Source organism: Anolis carolinensis, chromosome 3 (genome assembly GCF_035594765.1).
Source record: "Anolis carolinensis isolate JA03-04 chromosome 3, rAnoCar3.1.pri, whole genome shotgun sequence".
NCBI classification, from domain to species: Eukaryota; Metazoa; Chordata; class Lepidosauria; order Squamata; family Dactyloidae; genus Anolis; species Anolis carolinensis.
In genome coordinates this window covers 86593933-86607227 of record NC_085843.1, presented here as the reverse complement: position 1 = coordinate 86607227, position 13295 = coordinate 86593933, and the positions used below count along the sequence as shown (strand labels likewise).

The window sequence follows — 13295 nt, the reverse complement described above, 5'->3', positions numbered from 1 at the left end:
AGTTTTACAAGTTGTTTAGCCATCTCTGTCCAGTAATGCTGGTGCCTCACCAAACTACAACTCCCAGGAATCCATCACATTAAGCCATTGCAGTTAAAGTGGAGTCAAACTCCACTAATTCTATGTATATATGAATCCAAAGCCCATGACAGAAAAACTCCCTTTTATACCCATCCATCCCTGTTTCCCTCCTCTAGAGCATGAGCAATAGAAAGATTGCTAAGACGTTCTGGAGATACAGACATTTTTCTAGTGCGATAAATAATGAAATAAGAGAAAGAATAGGATTCCTAGTTGATATCACCATGGTGGACCATTCTGTAGCTGGGTGTGCCTATCTACAACATGCAAGCTGATCAGCAGCTGCCTCCAGAATCCCTTACTGAGCATTGTATGGACAGCAAAACAGAGAGCAAGCAAAATGGGAAAGCAGAAAAACTTGCCACACCAGCTTATTGTCAGCATGTTACAAAGCATGGAAATCATAAGAAAAGGGGAGGGCTGTGGAAGAAAAACAAATCATCCTTGGATGCATTTTGGAGGAAGCTTTCAAGTGCTCTCCAGAAGGTTACGGTTTTTGTTTGCTTATACAAACCTGACCTGACCCTGATATGTGCCTATTATTAGTTTTAGATAAAAAGTTTGCTGACATATGTTAAACTATTCTTTTTGTAGTACAAGAAGCAGTCCTTATTATGTGTTTTGTATCACAGATTAGTAGCATCCAGGTTTAAAAAAAACAACACCTATTTTAGTTGCTTGGAAGGAATAAAAGAGTTGTTTTTTAACAATTATGGCCAGAATTACAAGTTAGAGTCAAGCTAAAGTAACAAGTTCCTAACTGATTTGTATTTATGATTCCTATGAATTCCTTGGTTTATGGGATATATAGGGACTGTGAAAGTTTCCCAATACTCATTTACTGCAGTCAATGGGGGATGTTCCCCTGTTGATTGGAAAGCTGTTGACTGATGTTCCCACTTATCTTCATGCTAATGATCCCCAGTGCAAGGGGGAATTGTAACAGAGACCTTGTTTCTGGCTGTCACTCTGGAGATCTGCTCATAGGAAGATATGAGAATGTCAGTCAGCTCCTTTCCCATTGACAGGGAAACAGATTGTCATCAACTGCAGCGACTGCTGCCTATTAAGTGGAAATTGGAGGAGTCAGGCTAGGAAATACTATCTAGATATATAACTATAGCAGTTATGCATTAATGACCCATTCTGGGAGAAAGCTGTGTATAAATCCAATACATAAATATTAAATACACAACTGTTTTAGTGAATTTCAGCCTATACTGGTGGCACTGGTTAACCATTTTGGAGCCTTTGGAATTATAACCTTAACTCCTTATTAGCTAGGAAGGATAGCAGTTAAGCCAACCACCCACTTCTTTATATGTCGAATTAAGGAGCTCTAGAAACATACAAATGTGAAGACTTATTTCAAAGTCTCCCTTTTTAATGTGGGCATTTTAGCTTCTAATTGTATAACCCAAATTCTTCAGCTATATTTGATGAAACTCTGAACCTGGGAGAAGAGAATCTAATGGCATATTTTCCTCCTGACCGTCCTCAGCCAGTAGGGACATTATCCGGTGGACCCTCAGATGAGTCCTGGTTTTGGAGGGAAAAGCAGGATATAACTAATGATAACAACTAAATGTGTGGAGAGGACAACTCTATGGTTTTGCCACCTGGCTGTAGTAACTGGCTCAATGCCCCATGAAGATTTCTACAACCTCTATGGACACCAGAGTGTTGCCACCAGAGAAACCTTGTTTGAATCCAAGCTGTCAGGCAGATACTGTTTCCAGAGGCCAAACACAACACAATAGATTAATTTATTGCATTTAAAATGCCAAACACACTTTCTTACACACTCCTTTCAACTAACTCTGATCCAACCACTCAACTCAACTTCCCTTCTCTCACTTCAAACTTGTTGTTTATTCGTTCAGTCGCTTCCGACTCTTCGTGACCTCATGAACGAGCCCATGCCAGAGCTCCCTGTCGGCCGTTGCCACCCCCAGATCCTTCAAGGTCAAGCCAGTCACTTCAAGGATACCATCCATCCATCCAGCCCTTGGTCGACCTCTCTTCCTTTTTCCTTCCATTTTCCTCTTCTCCAAGCTTTCCTGTCTTCTCATTATGTGGCCAAATTACTTCATCTTTGCCTCTAATATCTTTCCTTCCAGTGAGCAGTCGGGCATTATTTCCTGGAGTATGGACTGGTTGGATCTTCTTGCGGTCCAAGGCATTCTCAGAATTTTCCTCCAACACCAAAGTTCAAAAGCGTCTATCTTCCTTCGCTCAGCCTTCTTTATGGTCCAACTTTCACATCCTTAGGTTACTACAGGGAATACCATTGCTTTAATTATGCGGACCTTTGTTGCCAGTGTGATGTCTAATTCGAATAGTTGTCTAACTAAACTCTCAGCTATCACTCGCCAACTTTATGAAAATCTTCTCATCCCACCAATCTGCATTCACGCCATCATTCCATTCTCTCTCCACTCCTAAGCTCTTTACCTTATACTGTAATATACAACCCATAAATCAAATAACATTTTCCCAATACACGTGTATCGCTACACATGGCCTCCATTGAATTGACCAAATTTGTATCTATTTAGCTTTAGCAGTGGAGCTACATCATGTGACTTCAGACTTCAATGAGCTCTGTGTTTTTCTTAGCACACTGGCAATAGTATTTACCAACAGCTATCTCTTGCTCTAACCAGATTTTCAGAGAGCATGACTTTGTTTTCCCAGAAAATGAGTTTTCTGTAATATGTTGTTCTGCATATTGGGAATATCTTTAACCACTTTCTTCTCTGTAAAAGATGGTGCAGAGCAACAGTATATGGTGTGCATATGACAACAGGGTACTTCCCCCCCCCCCCCCCCCCCTTATTTAATCTTTGTCTTTGCTCCAAGTAACATTGAGAGTATTTTCATAGTAATCAGTAACACAGGGGACACATCAAACAGCACCATGCCTTTTACTTTAGAGGCAGTTAATCTGCCATAAAGAAACCATCTTTGGTTTTCGCTCCTTCACAGCTGACTGTTTTCTGCTGCTCTTTGCCGGATTCCTAAAATAATGTTCTGCTTGTATAGATGCAGGCTTTCTGAAGTGGGGAAAAAGGCAGGGAATATAAGCATCCAATTCCTATGGCACAGATTTTTTTTTTAAAAAATGCAGAGTTGGGAAAGCTATCTCAGGCCTCAGAGTGTCTGCACAGATCGTATTCAGCATCTTTCTTGTTGAGCAGCTGTGCAAACCCATTTGAGAGATATTTGTTTGGTTTTTAATCTGGTGTCAATGCTGTTAGCTTGAAAAACTTTATAGTAGCAGTCATTTTTCACAGAAAAAAGGACAAACTGCAGTATTTTGTTTCCAGGTAAAGGTAACATCTTTAGTCATCTTTCATTAACCTTCTGCCTTCCATGTGTGTTTAACAAAAATTCCCATATTCTCCAGCTAGTTTGGCTGGATGGGGTTGGGAAGGACTGATCTAAAATGCAGAAAGGCATATCTGTTTTTAGCAAAGTTGTGTGGATTGACATTTTCTCTGTTAATTCCAAAACTGCTCTTTAGGAAAGAGTGTAGTTAGTTGTTAAAAAGGCCACTAATACAGCCCTTGAGAGACAGAATTACAGCCGGGTTATTTATAATATAGGGCTAAATTATAGTACAATTTACAGCAATGTTGACATGTTTTTATTTGGAGTAGGCAGAGTATCAGCACTTATTTGTAAATGTATTGGAAATCAATTTTACAATGTACAATTCCCATGCATTTTTATTGAGTAGGAGTCTTGTATTTTGCATGCATCCTTTTATTGGTTAGCATTTTTATTGGCAATTTGTGGAGGGACATTTATATTTTTGTACATTGACTGTGGTCAACAACAAATTAGTTTACCTCAAGTATTTTATATCATATTGTTGACAACAGTAAGGCCTGCATATAATTGGAACCAGGGCCTCACCCTGATTTTGGGCATGGAGGATGGTTTAAGAAGAATATTAATCTGCTCTTTAAAAACAAAAAACTGCCTACACATAGACACAGCTTCATTGCCAGTGAAAGAAATGCTCTTTAAAATTTTCTGCTAACAAAGTAAAACTGCCACATTATTTCTTGATTATTTGTCTAACATTGAATCTTGTTTAAAAAAACACTTCACCTAAGTGATTGATTCTTTTTTCTAATAGGTTATGCCATGATGGGAAATTAGTATAAATTACTAGGGTGTAGTTGTCTAAAAAGGACCCTGAGGCTTTGCTGTTATGGGCATATTTTTGTCTTTGGGACACAGAAGCCTGAAATCCCATATTTCTTTGATTTGATGAGGAGAGGAAGAGTGGGTGCCAGTTGCAGTCACAATAGTCTGATCTCTTAGTAGGCAGCAAAATGCCCTCTAATTATGTTCCAAATGCTGTGGAGATCTGTTTGTTGTGAGTCAACAGATGCCAGCTGTTCCATCCCTCAAGTCTAAATATCCACATGGCTGAGGCGAGTAGCATGTGAAGCAATGGAAAAGTGCCTGCCCTTTTCTTCTTCTGAACCCCAACTTTCAGCCACAGGTATCCCCTCCCAATATAACTACTGCCTCACTGGAGGCGGGGAGGGGGTCATGTACAAAATGCCCAGTTCATATGACATAAATAGAGCTGGGTACCTTTCTGCATTCTACACTGGGAAGGGAATGTTTGTGGTTGAATGTTCGAGTGTGGAAGCTGATAGAGGACAAGTACCTTTCTCCCATTCAATGGAGGTTTACAGTGATTATTAGGACAGTTGAGAATTAAAGTTACAGGGACCCAAGGTGGGTTCCAAATTTCTTGCCTGTTTAGAAGGATGGTAACCAGTGGTCTGCCAGGCCATTTCTGAAATCAATTAAGGAATCACTCAAAGGAGCAGCATGAGGGATTTGTGATGTGCCAGACTGAAGGAAGGCAGCCCACAGTGGGAACTGCAAAAGGCAGTATGTCGTGGCAATCAAAAGTCTTCCACACTTTGAGGTGCCAGATTGGACAGATGGAGTGTAGGATGAAACACAGTGCTCAGGCACTTTGGAAAATTAATCTAATCGAGATTAACGGGCATCAAAGTAAAATACAATGCATACAGCAACATTTTCATTGTATTTTTTTACTTTATTTTCCTGAACTCTCATGAATCCCACAATCAAGTTACACAATTGTGCCAAGCAATTTTCATTACCCCATAATTTCAGATACTCTAAGGATTGACTGAATGAATTAGAATACTTCACCTGGAGTGATTGCGGATGCTATAAACAAATGTCACCAACCTCCTTTGCTAAGAATGCTGACTTTCAGTGTTTGGCAATGGCAAATGTTGGCTATGCAGGCAAAAGCCATACCTTTAACTTGCACAGTATGTCCAAAAATACTTTACAAAGAGCAGAAATGATCACATAGGTAGCTAGGGGTGCCTACTTATACATATCTGAAAGCTGACTGAGTCTAGCTTTTGTTGCCACATAGAGTGTTTTAACTCAGGGCTCCTGTATGTTTAATAGCTAACACATCCCGTATCAATAAAATGTAGCATAAAGTTCTGCCAAGTCAAAGTATGCAATGGCTTTGCCTTCACACACACACCTAACTTACCTTTCAGCTGGGGGCAGGGAAAGGATAGTACTCGCACCTGCAACTGGGTTCCTAAAGACAGACACACAGCACTGATAGCATCCATTAATGTGTCCATCTATAGGAATGTAACTGGATACTTATCTGCCACATCCTTGCTCTTCATTGGTGAGAAAGAAGCCTTGCAGGGGAGATGCATTAGCTGAAAGGTGGGGATGAGCCAAGAGCCATCTCATCATTCCTTCATTTAATTGTGAAAATAATAAAACCTTCTCCTATATTATATCTGGCAGGCCAATCAACATGGCAGGAAGTAGAAAGCTTCTGTGAACAATGCTGAACCCTGTAAATTGTATGATTCAGGAGTTCACAGCCATTGAATTCATATGTTGCCAGTAACCATACATATCTGGAGATCTATCTCTGTACTCAGTCATAGCAGAATCACAGTGCAGTTTTATGAATTACTTTCATATAATACACAATTGAAATTTATACATGCACTGACACATCCCAAGATGTCTATCAGATGGGAAAGAATATACTTTTTATCTTTTGTGTCTGCTGCAACATTAATTTAGACTCTAAATTTTAAACTCTAAGTTATCATGGTATGCTATAATCATTTGGGCTAGGCATGCATGCTGTGTTAACAACACTTGAAAGGTTTTATTTGTTTTACCCTGTACAAAAAAACATGTGTATTAGAGACAAATATAACAAAAAAGGTTGTCATTTAAAAATAGTGATGTATTGCAGAAACAATCAGTTATTTTACAGTTAAGCTAATACTGTGCTCCTATTATAACATTCCATATATATATATTTGTAGTATTTCAATGAATTTAAACAATTCTAAAGACTTCTCTGTGAAGTCGATGTAGATTTCTGACTGTTGCTGGATTAAACCTTTGAATATTCTCTCTTTCCTTCTCACAGTTAATCGGAATGCTGTTGGCATGCTGTTTGTCACGATTTATTACCGCCAATCAGTATGAGATGGTGTAACAAGGTGGGTTTGTATATGGCCATATCCAGGATGCTCTTCCTAAATAAACTGAAAGCCTTGTCTCCCTCTTTTAGACTGAGTGGATAGTTTGTGGCACAAACGAAAATGCAAATTGTAGATCAAAACATGGCTATCAGTGTAGTCTGCAAAACAAAGTGCTGGGGGGGGGGGGGGTGAGATTTAAGTTTTAAAATCCAATATACTTTTTTTTTTTTTGCACAATGAGACTGAGAGAACAAAGTTGTTGCCATCAAGTTTCATAAACTATGTCTGTTTACTCAGATGCACTCAGCTATTATTGTTCAAGTGTTTTATACATCTAAACTCTCCAGTAAATTGTAATAGTGTTGGATATTGGTCTTCTGATTATTGATATGCCTGGAATTTAGTGTTGATTATCCAATGGATCTTTTCTCTCCATTGGATGCAGCCACTATAATCATTATTGTAACTTTTTTCATACTTTTCCCTTCCTTGTTCTGTATTTTTCCAGGTGTGTGAACTACAGCCACACCTGTTTTCAATCAGGAACTGGGTAATTCTTGGAAGACTTCTTAAGAATGTCAGAGCACACATACACAACTACACATACACTCACCTGAAAGCCGCCACCTTCTAAACTCTGTACCATGCGTAGTGTACCATTCCGTGAAGTACTGTCGTGCCACAGAAGTAGCCTGAACCATTCAGCATCCAGTACTGTACACTCCATCCTGAAGGCTTTGCATACGATGGCACTATATGTATGTTCTTGGTCAGACTGTAGTTGCATTGTAAAGTTAACAGAGGTAATCCATTAACAGCAATGACTGGGCTGTGCATGTAGTGACTGAGGGCGTAATTAGCCTTTCACAATGGTTAATAAATGTCGCACACATCCATATTAAACTTGTATACAAATATATATATATATATATAAATATAAAATATTATTTTGGTTTATTAAATTTTTAATTTCTTGGTTTTCTTTACTGCGTTACTAAGATGTTTTTTTTCAGTCTGTCTACTTCTCTCCCACCCCACTTAAAATCTGCCCAAACAAGAAATTAGTTACAGGATGAAATACTTGAAAAAAATGTCCAAAATTTGCTTGAGGGAAATTGTTCTTTTGATGTTCTGCTGCATCTTGGATTTTTAATCAATGTTGTATATCCCGTGCGTTTACCAGTTGGCCTTTGTCTAGTGCATTTTTCCTCTGAACCTGAACCTGTGTAATATTGTTACTAAAGCTGTGTTGTTTGCTTACTGTGAAGCCTGTAGGTCCGCTTCCTTTTTATTTGACCATTATGGATTAATCAAATTGTGTTGTGGTGCAACTTTCTTCTTCTTTTCTCTCTCTTTTATTCTCCTTTTACATTGAAGTTGCCACCAAATACATTATCAAATCAAATCAATCAAACTTTAAACAAAAAGAGTGTGTGGAATATTTGGGGTGGTTGGGGGGAGGGAGCAAAAGTTTAAGACCTTTTTAAAAAAATAGGAATTTTTTAATAAGGCCTCTGTCTAGCATGCCAGCAAGAATGCATTGATATTGTGAGTATCTGTGATATACATATTAATAAATGGAACCATTACGGATTTCTACTGGCTTCCTCTTTATTTTTTAGTTCAACTTCTTCAAGATGCATTTGTTTTTTCAATATTGTGAAACAGTATTATTTACATAAAATTGTAAAATTGAGGTTTTGCGTTTTGGGATTGTTTCAATGGTTTTAAGCTGTGAACAATTGAACTCATGGATGCGGAATCAGTGGACAGAGAGGGCCAACTGCAGTGATGATAAACAGGTGGACTATAGCAGAGAAAGCATCTCAGCCCTTCAAGTGATGGATTGCAGCATCTCCTCTTCACAAGTGGAAGAGCAATGCCCTTAAGCAACTAAATGTAACCAATCTATTCCATGGCCCACATGCCAGATCCCTTGAGGGTGAAGAAGGTCCCTGAACTGGGGTGCTTTCCCTTCCAGGATGAGGTTAATGGGAAGACAGACTCCCAAGGTTTATGTTCTACAGAAAGCAGAGTTAACTGCTCAATGGTGTAAAATCTCCCACGATAGTATTGATGGTAATGATGATCATGATGATGATCATGACAATGATGATTTATACCCTACTTTATGTCCCCCAAAGGGGACTCAAAGTGGCTTAACATAAAAGCACTGGGATAACCATTTAAAATATACAGATATGCAAATATTACTTACTAAGGGGATCCCTCATCCAAGGATGATTGTCTTCCAGGTGTAGTGTTCTGGCGGTGGGTACATAGGTGGCTGTGGAGCCCTATTCTTGACCCACATGTTATTCCACAGGGAAGACATCAGAATTAAATATAAACACTATTAAAAAATCCCAGTTAAAAACCATTAAAACAAATTCAAAGTTAAAAGCCACGGCACCCCCTAAATTGATCTTAAAAACCTTCATCTCTAAAATCCTGTCTGAATAAAAAAAGGTTTTAGCCTTTTTAGGTTTTAGCATTGCAAAGAGTTTGATCAGGAAAATAGTCTCCTCTCACTCCAGCTTACCTCTTCCCAACCTTGAATTTTTAGGTTAAACTGAAACTCTTGCTGAGCTTGCTAGATACAAACTTTTTCTGTGCCACTAAACAGCTGTCTGTTCACATTCAGACAGAATGGTAGCACAGACACTGCACACTAAAGCTCCAGAAGCTGTTTTCTTCATAAACTGAAATTCACATGATCTTAAAACATTTTTTTTTAAAAAAAATTGTGCACATATATAAGCAATTTAACTAATGTATGTATCTTTTTCTATTGACCAAGTGTCTTTTTGTGCATTCTGTGACTCCCCTACCAGCCCAGTTTTGTACATTTTCACCAACTATGTTTTCAGTCAGGAGCCTTTTAACTAGAAACACCCTGCAAGCCTGACTGTGTGTGACTGGGTGCTTGAAGTGAAGTATGCAGGTTCACATATCAAGTCTGGAGAGGTGTGAGAATGCTACTTTGCTACAAGACTGCCAAGTCAGCAAAAGCTCTCAAAAATGAACCATGCAGTGGTGCCTCATTTGTTCACACTTCAACTGTAGATCTGCACTCATGAATTTATGTATGGCATTGATCTATTTGCATTGTGTCAATTTAGATATATACAAACCACAGTTCCTTTGCATGAAAGGCAAGCAGCCAGTAGTACTTCACTATGTAACAATGCATTTAACCAGTGTACACCTAGATTTGTTGCTGTTACATGCTTTCAATATGTTTTTTATATACAGGGATCCTGTACCTATCATGACATTTTCTTGCCAAGATTTATCCATTGCCTTACTGTGACACTGAGAAGCTGTGACTTGCTCAAGCTCTCTTAAGGGTTTTCCATGGCTGAATAGGGATTCAAACTCTAGTTTCTCAGACCTTAAACTCACACTCTGACCACACTGACCTAAATATCAGGCATCAAGCATTGGAGTTTTGACAAATATTACTGCCAGAGTTCTCTGCAGATCAAGGGTCTGTCTTCAGCCTCCTGCTGTCGACAGTAGTACCAGGCTATCTAATTATGATTAAGTAAACAATTTAGGTTGGGTTCTGAGAGGTCTTCAGGGCAATTCTTCAGGCTCATTAACCTGCCTCCCTCCAGGATATGACTCAGAACCCCAGTCGTCTCATCGGGGGAGGCAAGGATATATTGAAGATGCTGTGAAATGTATGCCCCAGATCTCTGGCAGCACATGTTGTTCAGCACGATCGGCCAAGTGAGCAGCACTGATGTTGATTAGGGGATAAACCCCTTTCTTTCTCAGCCAGATTTTGCTCATATCTGAAGGAACTCGCTAGGAAAGTGTTCCATATCTTAGCCTGTAAGCAGCAGCCGGGTTCTTCATGTTGCAGCAGTGAACTGAGGTGGCAGATGTAACAGCATTAGCAACTAAGGCATGATCGCTATGCAGACTGAACTTTTAGATTTGATTCAGTGCCTTCCTCCTTGAGCTGACATAGCTGAACTGAATTTTAGCTTGCCAAAATAGTTCCAGGCTTTTGCACTGTCTCACAGCAGACAGTACAGTGCTTCCAAACAAAACACTGGAATAAATGTGTGTGCAGAGATTCAGAACACCCTGGAAATATACTATTAGGATTGTTTTTTCAGCCTTGCCCCTGTGCCCTCCGTAGTATTCAGACATTGAGAAATGAATTGGAGTTGTTTTGGGAAGTTGTTTTTGCCAAGTACCCATCCCAGACACCCACTTTGATTTCTTCGTTGCTTTTTCCAAAGTTTGATAATGCTATGTTTTTGAAGTACATCTCCCAGAACCCTTAAACTTGTTCAGCTATCAACTTCTGATCATTATAGCTGAGAAATTCCGGGAGACATAGTTAAGAAAAAAAGAAATATTTTCTGCAAACCATAGTCCAGAAAAAGTAATATTTTTCCAGGATACATTTTTCCCTTTTTCTTGATATGCGAGAATGGTTTGCTGTATCTCGCTGGCATTTAATGTACCAGGATGGTCTGGAGCAGTGAAGGAAATTAGGGTGTCAAAACACAGGTCTACAAAATGCTCTTCCTATCCCCACTAGATAGGCCATCTAGACCAATAGCTCTCTCACTATTTGTGTTTGGAGGGTGAGAAGGGGAAACGGCCTAACAGTTGTATGTAACAGTTGTTAAAAGAACAGGAAACAGCGCCAAGTGGCATCGATGGGAGAGGGGAAACGGGGGGGGGGGGGGGGAGAGGAATGCTAATTAAAAGTACCCTTTCAGAGAACAAACTGAGCTTTTTGTTCTCATTAAATCCTTGCTTTCTTGATCAAAACTGCTCAAGAGAGAAGCATATTGCCCCAGCAGGATTAGTTGGGTACGGGGGCAAAATGGGAGCATTGCCCCCCAATAAGAATTCTGCCCCCAAATTGAAATCTTCCTTCAATCCCTAAATTTCTATCATTGCAGTAATTTAAAACTTGAACTGAACATTTAAAATACAGTTTTGATGTCTAAAGAAAAGGGGCAGGCACAGTTATCAAGAAATGCAAACAAGAAATGCAAGAGTTCTGAGTGTGAACCATTTCCAGTGTGTGTAGTGAAGTTTCCAACACAGCAAAGCTTAGGGGCCTTTTGTGCTATGGAAGGTCCATGGCTGCATCCTATGATATCGAGGGAGGTGCATTTTGAGGAAAATTCTTGAGAAAGCCAGCATGTGTAGTGGTTTGAGCATTAGGATACAACTTTGGAGACCAGGATTTAATGCTCCAGGAAGGTCTATTGGGAGACCTTGGACAAGTCACATACTCTCCGCCTTAGAAAACCTTATGACAGGGTCATCTTACGCTCACCATAAGTCAGAAATGACATGAAGGCCCAGACCACCACCAAATAAACTATAAACTTCAGGAATTCATTGGCTACAACATTGGCAATTACACTAGGATCATAGATCTGTAGTGTGAAATGGTACCCTTGGTGATTTTCCTCACATTCTCTTAGGAAAAACTCAGACATCATATGTTTTCATGGCAGGAGCTGTAACTCTATCAGGTGGAGCTTAGAAAGGTCACTATTTTGGACTATAGTTCTCAGAATTCCACAAACGGCTGAGTCACTATCCATGCTGGTTGCATGCCTTTGAGATCTATAGTCCCAAATAGTACTTTTCCATGCCCTGCCACCAATCAAAGATATAGTGAAATTATTCCCATTTTCCCTACTTACTGAGTTTTGTGAGAAAAGCAGAAATTGTAGAAATACATCATATCCCCCAACTGTCCCAATTTGGTAGGGGCAATCATGATTAATCTCTATCACCCCACTTTTTTAGGTGTTCCAGTTTCCTTCACCTTCTTTTGTCCTCAGCTTACTTCAATGACTGAAAAATTGAGTTCAGAGAACAATATTACTTTGGTCTCAATTAACTGAGAGGGGATGAGAGAGGAAAGGCAGAATCTTGCTCTTCCCTTTAGTTTCATTTAACGCAAACTTCTCCCAAACTTAAATCTTGACCACACTCTGATGTTCCTTGCTCACACCTTCCAGTTTTCTGCACAGTATGCGACATCTACCTCAACCCCCCTCCCCAATTAAATGATGTGTCTGTGACATGAACTAAAGGGCATTTAGATCCTTCTTGCATAAAATCCAAATGCACCTGTTTATGGTTAGGCTACTTCAAACTCAATTACCGAGTATCCTGGAAGATTCTTAACTGAGCTTATTTGAGGACAGATGTCATGCTTTCCAACATATTGTTTGAGGGCAGATGCCAGGCTTTCCAAGATATAGCAAGTTTCAATAGACTCTCTGCCTGTCTCGCTGTATGTGTGCTATCTGAAAGCCATCTTGTGGATCAGAAATAAGCAAACAATTCTTCTAAGGGTGACTGTGGGAATAACACCTTTTCTGCTTTATAACACACTAGCCGTGCCCAGCCACGCATTGCTGTGGCTTCTGGGAATCATTTGTTGGCCAAGTGGAATAGCAGTGAATAGGCTTGCAGCCTCAAAGCCTGGCCATTTTCTACCTTGCGAAATCCTTGGTTGGCCAGGTTGAATAGCAATTAATATTCTTGGTGCTGCAGGTATGAATGCTGCAATTAGTCACCTTGTTTAGCATTTAACGGCCTTGCAGCTTAAAAGCCTGCCTGCCTGCCTCCTGCCTAGGGGAATCCTTTGTTGCGAGGTGTTAGCTGGCCCTG

General features: G+C 39.7%; 1 protein-coding gene across 2 annotated transcripts in view; it reads left to right on the top strand.

The window, feature by feature from the left end:
- The window catches only part of tspan7 (tetraspanin 7), a 96296-nt gene extending 88077 nt beyond the window's left edge, over positions 1-8219 (top strand). For both annotated transcript variants that reach the window (XM_003218920.4, XM_062977203.1), the window contains exons 7-8: positions 6572-6644; positions 7135-8219. In XM_003218920.4, coding sequence (XP_003218968.1) covers positions 6572-6640 — 69 coding nt within the window. In that variant the 3' untranslated portion in view covers positions 6641-6644; positions 7135-8219. The remainder of the gene's footprint in view (positions 1-6571; positions 6645-7134) is intronic.
- Positions 8220-13295: the final 5076 nt, after the last annotated feature.